The 17,725-nt window shown below is 35.4% G+C and overlaps 2 protein-coding genes and 1 pseudogene across 2 annotated transcripts; 2 read left to right on the top strand and 1 right to left on the bottom strand.

Moving 5' to 3' along the window:
* The first annotated feature begins 6,246 nt into the window (after positions 1-6,246).
* LOC107850383 (UDP-glucuronic acid decarboxylase 4-like) lies at positions 6,247-11,492 on the top strand. The gene is made up of 8 exons (XM_016694871.2): positions 6,247-6,617; positions 6,979-7,277; positions 8,263-8,410; positions 8,867-8,946; positions 9,507-9,590; positions 9,710-9,784; positions 9,933-10,025; positions 11,059-11,492. Exons 1-8 carry the CDS (start codon positions 6,320-6,322, stop codon positions 11,278-11,280), a joined length of 1,299 nt encoding a protein of 432 aa, XP_016550357.1. The 5' UTR covers positions 6,247-6,319; the 3' UTR covers positions 11,281-11,492.
* A 702-nt stretch (positions 11,493-12,194) lies between these two features.
* LOC124889486 lies at positions 12,195-14,631 on the bottom strand. The gene is made up of 3 exons (XM_047401354.1): positions 13,671-14,631; positions 13,105-13,263; positions 12,195-12,864 (listed from the first exon to the last, which is right to left on the bottom strand). The coding sequence occupies exons 1-3, from the start codon at positions 14,061-14,063 to the stop codon at positions 12,787-12,789; spliced, it is 630 nt and encodes a 209-aa protein (XP_047257310.1). The 5' UTR covers positions 14,064-14,631; the 3' UTR covers positions 12,195-12,786.
* Positions 14,632-16,293: 1,662 nt separating this feature from the next.
* LOC107848804 overlaps positions 16,294-17,725 on the top strand; it is a 4,323-nt pseudogene continuing 2,891 nt past the window's right edge.

Raw genomic sequence — 17,725 nt, 5'->3', positions numbered from 1 at the left:
TTTTCCCCAAATCAGTCTGTCAAATGACCACGTTACCCTTAGAAATGCAACATTTAGCACATAGGGATGCTTTAGACACATAAGCATGACCTAAAGGCTGACCTATGTTGGGGTTCACTAACAAGGCTGTTTGGGGGAGCGTATGATCGATAGTGGCTACTTTGCTTTCCACCTACTCCATAACACCGATGGCTCCCCCCCTAAAATAGGGGTGACTCAACTAGAGGTCGTGTACAACACGTGTACTATGGACTTGTTGCAGAAAGAATGACTCGGATTATGTACATGATGCCAGATATAAAGCGATAACACATAAAATAAAAACTGTAAACAAAGAGCACGTAGGCACTCAACAGTGATAATACAGTAACATTAAACAACACAAACAAAATGTTCATACACCTATAGTGTCAAACTAAGCCGATACAACCCCAAAATAAGCTCGAATTCTGAAATGATCCCCAGCAGAGTCGCCAGAGCTGTCACACCCTTTTTTCAACTCCAAAAAAATTTGATTTTAAGTTCGAAAGGATTTCATCATTAAAGTGACAAAAAATAAAAATTTTATTTCGAAAAGAATTATTTACATTTAAACTCAGCGTCGCCACTTGGCATAATCCGGTGTGCCAAGTCACCTTTGGAAAATCCTTTTCAAAACGATTTGACTCTAAAACTAATCCGCGAACAAAGATTCCGGCTAAGGAATTCTGTTGACTGGGGGAAAAGTGTTAGGCACCCCTCGATCCCATGGTTCAACCACGGTCGCTTGGTGGAGCATATCGGCTAATTTAAACAGTACGAATGTATAAACCACACAAAGCATGCAAAACAATTAAGCAAGCAAAGAAAAATAAAACAATCCAAAATTTAGTGTTCAGTCCAATTATACACCCCCGAAAAAAGATACTGAAATAACCTACACTAGTCCTAAACTATGCTTTACCCATGCCTCGGGCCTTGATCACGAGTATCCTTTGCGTACAAAATTTTTCGAGGCATTCCCCGATGAGTAAATACAAATGACCTCAGGGCATTCCCCGATTAAATGAATACACTTTTCAAATATGATAAACAAAACATTCAACAAATATTCCAAGAATTCAAACAATTCAACAATTCTAAATTTGTCTACCCGAGCTTACTGTTTGCCTACCCGCTCGATGACATATCACGCTCAACATCAACAATGAATAAAAAACAACAATATTTATTTTTATCAACTTTTAATTCCCGTCGTCCCCAATTCTATTGTCAAACTAATTAACCAATTCTTCGACTATCAAATCCAACATCAACCACGTACATACAATAAAGATTCAAATATGCTAAACAAACAAGTTATTCACACCCATAACAAACAACTAAAATTCCAAAAATAGAATAGAGAATGAGATGAGAAATGGACCTCAATGCCTTATTGATTAACTGATCTTTCCGAATCGAACTGCGTCCAATGGAACCTCAACGTCGAACCTCAATCATGAACCACACCAACTCAATAATGAGAAATAATAATCCAAACAGATTTGATAACCAATGAAAAATCTCAAAAATGAAAGACTCCAGCCCGATATAAAAAACCAACGACAAAATTAGTCCAAATGGAATAAAAACCAATGGCCAAACCGCAAAATTGAAGACCCAATTGATCCCAGAATAGAATCGCAAAAGAAAACACGTCCGAACCCAATTTCAGGCAGAACCAACCCCGTTTCATTCGCTTACGGTAGATTTCACCAGAATCAGACCGCAATGGGTCGATTTCAATTAATTTGGGGATGTTTTTTGCAAATCCCGTTGAACTTGGCTGGAATAAAACCTAAGATGGGGTCGCCGCTACTAGCCGTCAGACAATCGATCTAGCCGAAGCTGGGAGGGGGAGACTGGTAGCGTTCACCGGTGGAGAGGGTGTTTTTCTGCAAATAATCGGTCGCCGGAACGGTGTTCTCCAACCTCTCTCAATCACTTCTCTCTCCCTCAGCTCCTATCTCTATCTAGCATATGTGAGTGCAATTTTTGTTGTGGATAGTGAGGATCCGTGAGATGTTCAATATAGTGTCCCTGTGTGTGTCGTGAGGGTGAGTCCCAAAAAAAGAAAGAAGAAATGGCGATGATGGTGACCTCTCCTAAGTTGTTTTTCTTTTCCGTCTACTGTGCGTGTATATAAAATGTGGAGAAGAAGATGGTGACCCCCCAGTCAATTCTCTCTTTGTTCGTCTCTTTCTCTCTCTCTGTGTGTAGTGTGTGAATTTCATGTGAGAGCCAAGAAAAATTGTAACACCCCATATTCAAGTACATGTATTGGCGTATTCAAGTATGTGTATTGGTCTTATTAATATAGAATTAATTTTTTTATTTTATTTATACCGAAATTTGCCCGTCGATGGTCCATGCGAAGGTTATTGAATAAGTTTTCCAACGATATAAAGATTTTCAAAAACGGATAGGTTTCAGATATAATCGAGCACGTTCGAAACTATAAAACGGTGGCCGGGATATTTGGGAATAGTAAATGTGCAGGAAAATTTCCTGCACACAAACTACTGAGGCCAGCCGAATTTTTGGGTCAACTTCGAATGATCATAACTCCCTTAATATAATGAACTGGGAGAGCTGCGACCTATGAAAAGAAATATCTTTGAGTCTCCTTTCCAATGCAATTGGTTTCATCCAAATCCAACGCCTGAGTAAGGAGTTATACTCGTTACACTTCAGCCTATCAAAATAGATTTTTAGGGTCAACTTCAAACGACCATAACTCCTTGTACAGGACGAACTGGGTGGTCTACTTTATATAAAATGAAAGACCTTTGAGTTATATTTCCAACGATACCAATTTCACCCAAATCCGATATCAGAGCAAAGAGTTATGGTCGATCTACTTTAGCTTACCAAAACAGTCCACCAAAGGACAGATTTGACATTATTTAAATTTTAAAGGCATTTTGGTCATTCCCTATTATATTATGGACGGGAATATGTGTATATATACATGTATATGAGTTCAAAAACTCATTTTCATCATCAATCATAGAGAAAGAACAAACCCTAGCCAAATTTGACCTTTAAATTACTTTTGATTCAACCGTAGAAATTTCAAAGTAATCCGATAACTGCGTTTGTCATCTCGAGAGCTTCGAACGGCACCTATTATTTGAGCAAGCAGGATTGCATAATCAAGAGGTGAATTATAAGGTATGAATATTGTTTGTCTTTGTTCTCTTCCATATGTATATGTGTGATAGAGGATTATATGTATTAGTTGTTATTGAAAGGTGATGAAAATAGGGTTGTGGACTATTTTGCATGATTTGATTGTATTGAATTGTGGAAGGTGGATATGGTAATTGAGTTATGGAAGGTGGATATGGTGATATACTATTGAATTGATGATTATTTATGTCTATGGCTCAATTTGGTTTAATGGATTGGTTGGAAGGATAAATGAATTCAAACTTGATATTGGAGGATGTTGTATGAATATGAATGGAATGTGAATGTAATTGGAGTATAAGAGGGTTAAAGTGACACCCTTTATGGTGTAATTAAGACTTACTACTTAACCACTAGTTTGGTGAATTCAAATAATTGAATTGTGACGTTTGGTCGCTAATACTAGATTTCTATATATGTTCATTGTAGATAAGTAATTCGAAAAGATGAGAAGTCCATTTGGGAATAGTATTGAAGGTTGACAGTCAGGTATGTAAAGCATACTCTATACCATATCTTTGGCATGAAAGTGAACAATTGTTCTATTAAGAAAGTTTCCAAAGTTATTCAGTAACATGTGATCCATAATGGTTTTGTATGATGTCCTGTGTTACCAATGAACTTATTTCCACCCTACAAGATGTCAAGACATTCCAATACTTACTTGTTTTCCAAATCTTACATGTTTATTGCACTAATGAATGTTAGAAGGTATCCGGTTACTCAAACAAGATCCATGTGCTATTAATGACTCCAAAACGTTTCATTGATATACCAATAAGTTCCTACTTCATTGTTATGGCATTGATGACTCCAAAACACTTCATTGATGTGCCAATGAGTTCTTACTTTATTGTTATTGAATTGATGGTCTGTTTATATGTCTCTTATTGATGTATCATTGTTTCAAAGTATCAAAAATGTGGTGGCAACCGAAATAACAATCTCAAAGATTAATTGAACTAAATGATGAAAGTTCTCTCTTATCGGGTGGTATCCCAGGGGCATAAACCTATCATGGGTCGATCCTTATTTATGTGTTTATGGGTGGTATCCCAAGGGCATAAGTCTATTATGGGTCAATCCCAGTTGATATGTACTGGAGGCAGCCTAATGGTCACAGTACAGTACAGTAATGATTACAAAGATGATAAGAACGAAGGTAAAGTGATTGAATAAATACAATGTACAGGTTGTCACAAGTTCTAGTAAGTGTGGTCCACTCCTATTACGATTTATTCACTTGTTTCTGATTTCTATTGAGCTCCTATATCATATGTGATTATCTACAGCTTTACATACTCAGTACATATTTCGTACTGACGTCCCTACGGGGGATCTGCATTTCATACTGCAGGCATAGATACCTCAGCTCATACACCGCACAAGTAGGAATCAGGATATCCAGCTGCTCTTGGTGAGCTCCAGTTTGCTTCGGGGCTTTCCGTGTCATATTCAGTCACTTTTGGTATTGTATAGAAGTTAGTTATATGGCGGGGTGTGTCCCGACCTTAGTTAAACTCTGTGTATTGTTTAGAGGCTTTGTAGACCTAATGTACAGTCAAGGTGGTGTTTTGTTAGTAGACGTGATGGCTCCAACGGCCAAGTATTGTATATACATATATATGTGTGCTCGAGCTTATACAAGTGATTATTTCTTTTTATATGCGACATGATGTTGTCCGAATTTCGGGTTGTCATAGAGGTATGCATGGGAAGTATAAGGTTATGAGCTGGTTCTCCCGGACCTCCTCGGTTACGGGTGCCAGTCCGCCCCAATAGGATTTGAGGTGTGACAAAAATATTGCTCCGTTCTCCTCTCCCCTGGGTCCCTTTTTTTGGTTCTCTTATGGGAAAACAAAGGAAAAAAATATAAAGGGGAGGGGGGCTGAGGTGGGTGTAGGGGTAGGTAGGGTGAGGTAGTGAGTTGTCCTCATTTGATAGGGAGGGTTGTTAAATTTGTTATTAAGAGAATATTGGGGATTGGGTTTGTTATTTTTGTCATTTTGTGAAAAAAAATTATAGAACGGGTGAAGGTACGTGGTAAGGTGAGATAACAAAAATGAATAAAATAAAGCTTCGGGAGGGACAAAATTAGGTGTCTACAATCACCATTTCCAATGGCACCATCATCATCAACCACCTGGCAAATCCCTACTACCGACCAACTCATCGATCACAACTAACACCACCACTAACTACCACTAATATATCATCAACCTCTACACATTCTTCGACTGTCACCACCACCATTGTCACTAGTGTCACCACCTCTACCACCACTTCAATCACTACCATCGCTACAATCTATCTCTACTAACAACCATCTTCATCATCACAGCTAATAACGTCTCCAACTACCATCAGCACATCATCAACCATCATGTGTTCATTTTTAAACCATCACAATCAACATCTCCAGCTACTAATATCAACCAACTTCACATCACAACCACCACTAGCCCTTCAATCGTCACTATCATAATAGTCACTACAATACCAACCATCACAACTATCACCACCAACATTACTAATTACTAACATCAATCATTGACACCGCAACCACTATTATAAATCATCTCCACTATCACTAACAAACATAAATGTTTCTTTTTTCAATCAAATTATAATTTTATTGTATTAAATCACATATTTTTCTAATACATAATTAGTTTTTTATTTTAATTATATATATAATAATTTTTTCTACAATCATATGGACAACATCTTAATCATTCAGATATACATTTAGATTTAGACATCTAAATCTTAATAAAAATAAATGCAGTCTAAGACTGTAATGCAGTATTACTATGTACTGACATGAGTTTGAAAATACTAAATGATTTATTTTCTAGTCATAGGAAGAAGATATTACTAGAATATTAATTAGAAATTTGGAGGCAAAATAATTACACTTGGAATAGCTTAAATTGCTAAACAGCAAAGTGAAGAAAGCCACTAGTCTTCAAAATTTATGCAAATCCCTCCACTTTTTTTTCTTCTTATGACCTCAGACTCTTAGATCTAACATAAAAAAAAATTAAAAAAATTAAAAATAAACAACAAGAAAAAAAAATTAACATAATTTTTTTTTATTTTCATCATGGGATCTATTGATAATCATGAGTTGATTGAGAAAAATTATAAAAAACACAACATGATGAAGAGTTTTTCATTGAAAAATTCAATTCAATATGTGCTTGAAAAACAAAGATTTATGTGTCTTTTGATTGGAATTACTATGTCAATTGCTATTTTCTCTGTGGTTTCTATGTCTTCTCCAATATTAAAGCCCCATTTTGGAACGATTGATATTCATGATACAATTATATCGAATAGTAACCCGATTCCTCGAAGAATCGCATATGAGTTAGTTGATGAAACCGACCACGTTAATGCAGGTATTTTTTGTAACGTGATTTTGCATTTACGAGAATATACATACATACACATATATATATACATATACATATACATATATACACGTACACACACACACACACATATATATATATATATATATATATATATTGACGATGACATTTTACAAAATACAGTCATACCTCTCTATAACAGTGATGCTCTATAACAACAGTTGATCACTATAGCAACCAAACTTTCTCCAGAACCGACTTCTGATCATGTTATGTTACATTACTCGTTCTGATATGTGATAACAACATTTCACTACAACAGCCAGAATATATCTTAACGAATGTTACAGAGAGGTCTGACTGATTGTTGTTGTTGTTGTTGTTGTAGGTGGAAAGGTTCCATTGGGATTGAAGGGAAAACACAAGAGAATACTAGTAACAGGAGGAGCTGGATTTGTTGGAAGTCATTTGGTAGATAGATTAATCGCAAGAGGAGATAGTGTTATTGTTGTTGATAATTTTTTTACAGGTAACAAAGAAAATTTGTTACACCATTACAAGAATCCAAGGTTTGAACTCATTCGACACGACGTCGTTGAGCCAATTTTGTTAGAAGTTGATCAGATTTATCATCTGGCTTGCCCTGCTTCTCCTGTTCATTACAAGTATAATCCTGTCAAGACCATCATATCCTTTTTAACATTCGTTTAGCCGGTGAAGTTGTTGTCATGTCAGGACAGCCCCTTGCAGAAATGTAAGGCGAGGCTGCGTACAATAGACCCCTGTGGTCCGGCCTTTTAACATTCATTTAAACTTCGTGTCATTTATGTTTTTATTTACGGATAAGCATTCATTACCCTCAAACTATGGTCAAAGTTGCTACGAAGCACTCTAACTTTACAGGAGTCGTATTACTTCCTCTGAAATCAATTTTAGTGTATCTGTGTCTCCCTTTTGTATTGACGTGGCACCTTTATTACATAAAATCGAACCCACGTCAAAGGTGCTATGTCAGCTAAAAAGGATGACAAAAATACAATAAAATTTAGTTCAGGGGTTGATAAGAACCTCGTGAAGTTGGAGTGTGTCGTAGCAAATTTGGTCATAGTTCAGGGGTACCGGATGTTTTACTCTTTTATTTAAGCCAGAGTAAATTATTTAGTAACCCTTGAACTATTGCCAAATTTTCTACAACACATTTCAACTTCACATGGTCCTATTACCCTCTGAATTAAATTTTAGTTTTTGTCATTCTTTTTAGCTGGCGTGGCACCTTTGACAAGGCCCTTATTTTATGTAATAAAGGTGTCACGTCAGCACAAAAGAGCGCCAAGAATACGCTAAAATTGAGTTCAGAGGGTAATAGGACTCTTGTGAAGTTGGAGTGTGTCGTAGCAACTTTAGCCATAGTTTGAGGATACTGGATGCTTATCTCTTTAAGTTATGAAGGAGAGCGTTAGAGTAACTGGTGAAGTTGTCATGTGATCAGGAGGTCATGGTTCAAGCCGTGGAAACAACCTCTTACAGAAATGTAAGGTGAGGCTACATACAATAGACCTTGTGGTCCGGTCCTTCCCGAACTCCGTGTATAGTGGGAGTTGTAGTGTTGCATTATCAAACATGTTTAGTGGGAGCTTTTTTTCTCCTTGACTTTGAAATGGATAGATATCACAAAACAAATGTGATGGGAACAATGAACATGTTGGGATTAGCAAAAAGAGTGGGAGCTAGATTTCTTATTACTAGTACTAGTGAAGTTTATGGTGATCCATTGCAACATCCTCAAGCTGAGACTTATTGGGGCAATGTTAATCCCATTGGTAAGTCCTATTCATTTTACTCATAGCTTTTGTTATGAAATTTAAATGGCATAATATACAAGCATGCCCCCCCAATTTTTGATGTGCATAAGTAGACACTTAAATTATCATAAAGTTGAACAAATAGACACGTGTGATATGACCTACCTAGCGTCCTACATGGTATCTCACGCCAATTGTCATGTAGGACCCATGTGTCTATTTGTTCAACTTTGTACAAGTTAAAGTGTCTGCCTATACATACCCAAAGTTGAACGCCATAAATGCAAGCTGAGACCAAGTTAAAGTGCACGTTTATGTATTGTACGTTATCAGTCCAAATGACTATATACTGTCAGTACTGTATTTTAACCTGTGATAATTTTGTATTATCACATATGACTTCTTTTTGTATCGTCGATGTATAGGATTTAAACTCGATTTATTAATATTTTTGTTTTGGGAATTTGTGAGCAGGTGTACGTAGTTGTTATGATGAAGGAAAACGTACGGCTGAAACTTTAACCATGGACTACCATAGAGGACTTAACATTGAGGTTCATTTTTTCTACTTGTAAAGCTAATAATTTATTTTAGGAAAAAAGGTTTGAAATATAAGTAAACTCTTATGACCCATCTCGACTATTTATTACTGTACTTCTGTGGCATATATTTGTCAAGCTGGACCACTGTGTGAATACATGCACACTGAGAGCGTAAGGTCTGAAGTGGTCCAACCGGACAAATATATGCCACAAAAATACAGTAATAAATAGTTGAGGGGGTCATAGTACCCCTGCAAAGTTGAAGCATGTTACAACAAATTTCGCCAAAGTTTTGATATATTTCTGACTTTTTTCCCCTTATTTTATGCAATATATTCCATGGTTCTAAGTTGGGAATATATGACGGTCGTGCTCGTCTTGGACCTACCCATGTCCTTTCGGGCGGTTAGGCTCATGCGACACCGACTTTAATGAGGGACGTAACACCAATAAGAGCCTTGGAGTAACAGTAATGACAATATGCAAATACCAGAAGATTTGTTGAACGATATTTGAACATGACAAAAACAAATACGAGACGATTTCCTAATAGAAATTTTTGTTTGTGACAGGTTAGAATTGCTAGGATTTTCAACACGTATGGACCACGTATGTGCATAGATGATGGTCGTGTTGTTAGCAATTTTGTTGCACAGGTTTGTGTTAAATTTATCAAATTAATTAAAAATTGATTAAATTATTAGTGTATAATTTGCATTTAATTGATTAAATATTTACTGTATTTTAATTGCATTTTATTACTAAAAATTTGTAGGCCTTAAGAAAAGAGCCAATGACAGTTTATGGAGATGGAAAACAAACCAGGAGCTTTCAATATGTCTCTGATTTGGTAATTTTTTTATTTCCTCTTCACTTATTCAAAAATAGAGTATTTATTTAAAATAATTTTTTTAAAAAAAAAATTAACGGCTTTTTTTATCAAAGATTATAATTTTATTTTATATTATATTATATTATATTTTGTAATTAATTAACAGGTAGAAGGTTTGATGAGGTTGATGGAAGGAGATCATGTAGGTCCTTTCAATCTTGGGAATCCTGGTGAATTCACCATGCTTGAATTAGCTAAGGTATGTGTATCTCTCTCTTTTTTTTTTTCCATCAGATTTTTGTAACTCGATCAATCTGAATTTATATCGAGAAGTCCCACTTTGAGGCTAACACTCTTTCTGTTAAAGACGATTCTATAGAGAGGGTACTTTTCGAGTTTGGAATTGGATCTCCTTTAGGATGTATCAAGAAATGTATGAGTGGCCACCAAAATGTGTGTGGCTGAGCGGCAAATGTTTCTTCATCCTTAATAAAAGGTTTTAAGTTCAATTCCTAATAATGGAAATCCTCTTTGGTAAGAAACGTTAAAAAGATCTCATAATGTGCTTTTTATGGCACAAATTTAGATATATCTCATATCCACACTAACTATTTATAATTCAGATTCACGCCATGTAGAGCTTATTTAACGAGGGAAACTGTTTCTAGTTCTGATCCACACCATGTAGAGCTTATTTAACGAGGGAAACTGTTTCTGGTTCGGATTCACGCCATGTAGAGCTTATTTAACGAAGGAACTTTTTCTAGTTCAGATTCACGCCATGTAGACTGTTTAGTTCAGATTCATGCCATGTAGACTGTTTCAAGTTCAAATTCACGTCATGTAGACTGTTTCAAGTTCAGATTCATGCCATGTAGACTGTTTGTAGTTCAGATTCACAGCATGTAGACTGTTTCTAGTTCAGATTCACGCCATGTAGAGCTTATTTAACGAGGAAAATTGTTTCTAGTTCAGATTCACGCCATGCATGTAGAGCTTATTTAATGAAGGAAACTTTTTCTAGTTCAGATTCTCGCCATGTAGACTGTTTCAAGTTCAGATTCACGCCATGTAGACTGTTTTTAGTTCAGTTTCACGTAGACTGTTTCTAGTTCAGATTCATGCCATGTAAAGCTTATTTAACGAGGGAAACACTATGTTATGTACCAAAGATTTCTCTATTCCAAACACTCACAGCAAAAACGTCTAATTAAGGATAGAAAGATCTCATTCATCCAACCGTTCCCCTCGATGAAATTTAACTTGTTTTTTTGGCTAATATTAACTTATAGGTGGTGCAAGAAACAATAGACCCAAATGCAAAAATAGAATTCAGGCCAAACACAGAAGATGATCCACACAAGAGAAAGCCAGACATTACAAAAGCAAAACAACTTCTTGGATGGGAACCAGTAGTATCACTCAGGCAAGGGCTTCCAATGATGGTCGACGACTTCCGGCAGCGCATTTTCGGCGATGACAAACATGATTCTAGCAACCTATTGACCATATAATATAACTATAAGTAATTTTCTCCATCCATTTTGAGTCATGAAAATAGTTGTATGGAGAAAATGAATAATAAGAGAAGAGTAGGAGCTTGTTTAATTAGAGTCAATTCTTTTTTGTACTACCTTTTTTGTTACTTATATTAAACTTCTTCCAAAATAAGATCCTCTATTGAAAGTGGATTAAACAGAATACAGAAGAATGTTTTTGTTTGTTAGTTTTTTTTTTTTTCTTTTGTGGATATAATGAAAGAAAATGAATGTTTCTTTTCTTGGGCCTTTCACATATGGTCCACAAATTTACATATTATTGTAACAATACAGTAAAAAGAGTAGTGCGGTGCACTAACGCTCTCGCGATGTGCAGGGTTCGAGGAAGGGCTCCACCACAAGGGTGTGTTATGTGCAACCTTACCTTATATTTCTATTCCAAGATTGTAACAGTATAGTAAGAAAGATATATTTTGATCTCATTAAAGTAATTGAACTTTACATGATATAACAGTAAACTCATAAAATTGTTTCGTGTCATATTCGAATAAAAAGGACAGCCCGGTGCACTAAAGCTCTCGTTATGCGCAGGGTTCGGGGAATGGCCCCACCACAAGGGTGTATTGTATGCATTCTTACCTTGCATTTCTGCCAGAGGCTATTTCCAAGGCTTAAACCTGTGACCTCCTGGTCACATGGCAGGTCAACTTTCTGCATCAGAATATGCAATTGGTGGTTTCCCATACTACAGCTAGTACACGACAAGTTCTACATTTAAACATAGTTAACAGCAAAAGATGCAGAACCGGTGGATTCCCACCTGGCATTTGTTACCCACATTGGATCCCCGACTAATTTGAGTTTTCCATATTCAGAACTCAAACACGAGACATTAGTTAAGGAGGAGTATCCTATCAATACCACCATAACATATAATATGGCTAACTATAATAAAAAATGTGGCTTATCTGTTCATCTTATCAGGTCTAGGAAAACAAGAGTTGAAAGAAAATGACAATGGATATGTAAAACATCTAAAATGCAACACCATAACAGTCATACATCACAAGGATAGGTCGAAAAAATTAGTAATAAGCTAAGTATAGAAGTTAAACTCAACATAAGGCGACATCTCGCGTATCTTGAAACAGAAAACTACTTGCAGTCTAGTCATGGAAAGTTCACTCCTCGACGATGATCTCACAATTCGTGGAGGCTCTTGGGCAACTTAATAATGCCTTAGCGATTTGAGATAAATATGGGGACACGCGGTTCTTTGAACGTACCCTGCACTTTTTTCCCTTTACCATCACAAACTTCTCCAGAACTGGTGCATTCTTTAACACAAATTCTGAAAGTTTGAAAAGCTTGTCGAAGCCTTGCTTGGAAGTTTAAAGTAAAAAACATGTCGAACACATTACAGATGGGTGAACAATCGCGACATTCTTGAGGTTGGGAAACTCGAAGCTTGAAATCCAACTCTGCAAATCAATACTATCTCCTTCGGCCAAACATCTTAACTCAAATCCAACTCTGCAAATCAATACTATCTCCTTCGGCCAAACATCTTAACTCAAAGTCGCACCGGCACCTAACAAACTGAGACGACGAATATAATCATTACTTAAAAACATTAGTGGTATCAGCCTAGATGACGTTCTACGTGTATTATGACACGTAGGACATGTGTGTCTACTTGTTTAACTTTATACAAGTTTTAAGTTTCTATTTGTGCATATCCAAAGTTGGAGGTCATAGATGCGAACTGATACCAAGTTAAAGGGCATGTTTATGTATTATGCCAAGTAAAAAAGAAGAGAAAAAGTTCCAAGCAATTACCCGCGTAAACACGTCCATGTTGAGCGTTTCCACATGCGGCATGGCTCGCAAAATACCAGCTGCTCCATCCAAACTAAACTCTTCATCCAACTTTAACGTTAGATATTTGCATTTAAGTTCTGGAATAGACACCCCTTTGAGCTGCAGCATGTGCACGACCTGCAACACGAGATTATAGCAGCTAAGCAGACATTGTTGGTTCATTAACTAAAGGCATAATACATAAACACGCACTTTAACTTGGCATCAAATCACATGTATGATCTCCAACTTTGGGTGTGCGTAAGTAGGCACTTGAACTTGCATACAATTGAACAAGTACACACACGTGTCATATATGGCATCCTACGTGTATTATGCCTCATAGGACGCGTCTGTCTACCTGTTCAATTTTACACAAGCTTAAGTGTCTGCTTGTGCACATCTAAAGTTAGAGGTCATAGATGTGAACTGAGGTCAAGTTAAACGGCATGTTTATGTATATATTCTTAACTAAAATGCTACATCCTGATATGATACTTTGATAACTTAAAATTGAATATATTAAGGGCTCAGAGTACGCAAACCTCTGTGAACCAATACCCAAGTGTTAGCTCAGTCGCGCAGCTCAACTTTTGAAGATTACCTAGCACGAGGGTCACAAAACCTCGATGATCATTCTGACAATCTTCCTCAGGCAGTTTTGAGCTGCTATTGAAGTAACTAAGATTAGCACTGATCAACGAAGACATATCTAGAATCCTAAACTTGGCGAATCCAAGAACTGCTGAAATTCTAAAATCTTGAAGACGAGGTGCAAAAATTTCCATGGAGATCAACTCAGGATCATATTTATTTAAACGAATATCCTCCAAGTACAACCACGAATAAATTTTCAGGCGATTAAAACACTCCACACTTTTAAGTTCCATGCTTTCCAATTCAGGACAGCCTTTCATTAACTTTGCAATGTAATCCATATTTCCTTCAACTTTGTACTCTTCAGATTCTTCCAGGATATGACATTGTCACGACGACGAAAAGCACAACGTGTAACATCCAAAGTGATCAATGACGAACAAGTGAAGAAAGATTCAGGAATGGGTGTCCGTTGATAGGAGGACACCAGTACAACTTCTTCCACTTTCCTTTCAACAGCAAAATTAAGAAATTTGTTCATGCTATTGTCACTATCAAAGTTCGAATTTGACAATTTTTGAAGCAACGTTATGAGCTAATACATAATCAACAAAGGTTTCCGCATTTTTAACTGTTGTATTGTGGTTAAAATTGAAGTTGTAAACACAAGTCCAAAGATACTTCCACCTTTTAGAGAGAATTGAAGTTCGGAGTAATTCGTATGATGGTAAAAGAGAGAGAATGTGAACGAGGAGTGCCTCCGGCAACTGGCTGATCCCATCGGAGGAAGCCATGAGGGGACGACACAGATTTTTCTCAGAGGGATTTTGGGTTTCTATGTTGACAATTTGTTGGTTTTAAAAATAGAGATGAGTTAGAACACAAGAAATTCTTTTCTGGTAAACCTCCATACTATTTATCATACCATAAAACAAAACCTACTTGCTACCAAAAATAACAACTAATCAGTTTCTTACTAAAAATAAAAATTATAATTTGATTAGGAGTTGTATGTAAAAAAAGTTGGAGAAAAATAAATATTCCTTAAAACAACTTTAGGAACTGCAAAATTTTGGTATGGGATCTCCACACTCTTGATAACCGAAAGTGACCTTGCAAATAAATCTGCAGATTCATCTTTTGGCTTGTAGTGAACTAAATTTACTTCTTGTCTTGAATACAACCCTTGACTTGACTAATAATTACCCAAAATAATCTAATATTAATAGATAAGAAGGTGTGGAGGTCGCGAATAAGGGTAGAAGGTTAGTGCGTGTGTGGGTTGTAATTAATAGTTAGGGTGCTCTGCTGTAGCCGGATAGTAAGCCTACGACTGTGTCCAGTGGTAGGAGCCGCTAGTGTAGGGCTTATACTGGGGGGGTGGCCTTTTCTTAATTCTTATTTCCTGTCTTTTTAATTTCATATTGCTCTTATTTTCGTGGCTCCCTTAGCTTTATTTTTATTATCTCTCATTTCTTATTTCGGTTATACCACTCTTTCTGTTCTATATTATTATGACCTTGTCAATCATTCATTATCTTGAGCCGGGGTCTATTGGAAACAGCCTCTCTACTTCTGCAGAAGTAGCGGTATGAAGTGCGTACATTTTATCCTCCTCAAACTCCACTTGGTGGAATTACACTCGATTTGTTGTTGTTGTAATATTCATCTTGAAGAATTTTGAAAGGAAGATAAAGAAATATTTAATATATAATTATTAGAAGATTTTAATCATTATTTTTTTTCTAAATGATTTGTAAGATAGTTAGAATTATTACTTGCTATGTTGGTGGACCTCCAAGGACTCTTTTGTGGTTGAGAAAAATGTATTTGTTTACACAAGTTGGAAATTTATTTTGATGGTTATTATATTATTATTTATTGCTTATGGCTATTATATTATTATTTATTGCTTAGTAGATAGTTGAGTGCTATCACATTTTATTTTTTCTTTTTCTGTGTATTATTATTATGTGTTACTTCATTTGATTTGTATCTTGTTATTATATTTTCTTGTTATCATGCTTCGACGACTTCTTTTGTTTTTATGTCGAGTCGAGAGTCTATTGGAAGCATTTTTTTTAAAGTTTGAATTATCGAGTTTGATTCAATAATTGAATTACCTTTTTGTTTTTTATTTTTTGAATGAAAGAAAATAAATCGATACTACTCGAAAACTAGTAGCAATATATTAATTTAGGGATACAAACATTAATAACCATCTTTATAATAATAAACTCTTTGTAAAATTACCTATCTACCATTAATAATTTTAGAGATTTTGACACTTTAATAAGCTATTTATGACAAAGAATATTGTATTACTATATATATTTCAATTATTGAATCTAAAATAAACAATTTTGTTGACGTATTTTTTATAACATAAAAAAAATTAGACTTCGTAGATTTCATATTTTAAATATTTAAGGAAGAGTTTTATGTGTATTAGGATTTCTAAAACAACATGAACTCTTGTGATATAAAACTCATATTATAGTTCTTTGTTTAATCATGATTTTTTAATAATAATATTATTTAAAAAAAAAAAAGAGATAAAAAAAAAAAAGCATGGCTGCTATTGTTTCAGGTAACTTTTCTTTTACTTTCTTGTAGTTTTTAATATCACGTTCTAAGTTTCAAGCTCGATTAATTACATTACAATTAAATGTCAAACAAGTTAGGGTTAAGTATATGAATTCTTACGAATTAGGGTTAAGTATATGAATTCTTACGAGTTAGGGTTAAGTATATATAGCAAAAAAAATTCTTTTTTTAACATGGTAAAATTGATAACGTTGGAACGTAGTAGATAAAGTAGACAGTTTATGTATATATTAGAAGTTGAATTCTCTTGATTTCTCCATGTACTCATCTTTTAAAATATTTTTGGATTCCCTCGATAAAAATCTTGAGTTCATCATAACTTTGGAATGTGGTAGACTAGGTCAAAATCGTCTATGTATATAGTTGAAGTTGAATTTTCTTGACTTCTTCGCTTATTTACTTTGTTTTATAATTTTAAATCCCCTTTAGGTGAAAATCTGTCCTAGTCTTGTTCATGAGAATTAATTGATAAATTAGTGGATGTTTTAATAAGAAACAATATAACGGAAATCATTTTTTTTATGTGGTGTTTAAGGAAATAATTAAAAAAAATAAAAAAATTGGAAAGCACTGTGCGATTAATATGAAATTTTCTCTTTGTTGTTTATTATTACTATTACTCTTCTATTATCTTATCCTTCTATTGTTAATTTGTTATTGACATTTGTTAGAGTTTGCGATTCGAATTTTATTGATTCGGTCCGAAAGATTGCGGTGTGACCTATATTGGTAAATCTGTAATTGTGAATTTTTTGGGGGTCTGTGATGGTAGCGAAGACCTGATCCCAAAGCCCACCACTGATCTCATTTGGAGTGCGGGGGCAAAGCCCCGCGATATGAACCTGTATGCTTTTGGGCTTAGGAATTCCTTATACGCATATATTATATAAGTGCGATTTAGAGGATTGGTTTTATGACGGTTTTGATGTGTTATTGACACTTTGACTCCTCCTTGTATTCCTCTCCGATATAGTGAATTTCTCCTTCTCTGCCCGTAGTTTTTTCCGTCAAGGGTTCCACGTAAATCTATGTGTTCATATATCATATTGCCTATTTGATTTCATAACAAATTGCAATCTTTAGGAAAGGTCATTTGATTTCATAACAAATTGCAACCTTTCCTAAATCTGTGTGTTCATCTATCATTTGATTTCATATTCCAATATGAAGGAGGGAGGTTATATTTGTGCAGTTTTAACTTGACATTATTTTATAATTTTGACCTTAAACTTTGATAGTGCACAAATATGACCTTTAACTATTTAAAACTGCACAAATATGACCTCCAATTTGACGTGGCAAAACGCGTGTTTAACACGCAAAACTGGGAGCGTGGGAGGTCATATTTGTGCAGTTTTAAATAGTTAAAGGTCATACTTGTGCACTATCAAAGTTT

The sequence above is a fragment of the Capsicum annuum genome, chromosome 12 (genome assembly GCF_002878395.1).
Source record: "Capsicum annuum cultivar UCD-10X-F1 chromosome 12, UCD10Xv1.1, whole genome shotgun sequence".
NCBI classification, from domain to species: domain Eukaryota; kingdom Viridiplantae; phylum Streptophyta; class Magnoliopsida; order Solanales; family Solanaceae; genus Capsicum; species Capsicum annuum.
This window is presented reverse-complemented; position numbering and strand designations above follow the sequence as displayed.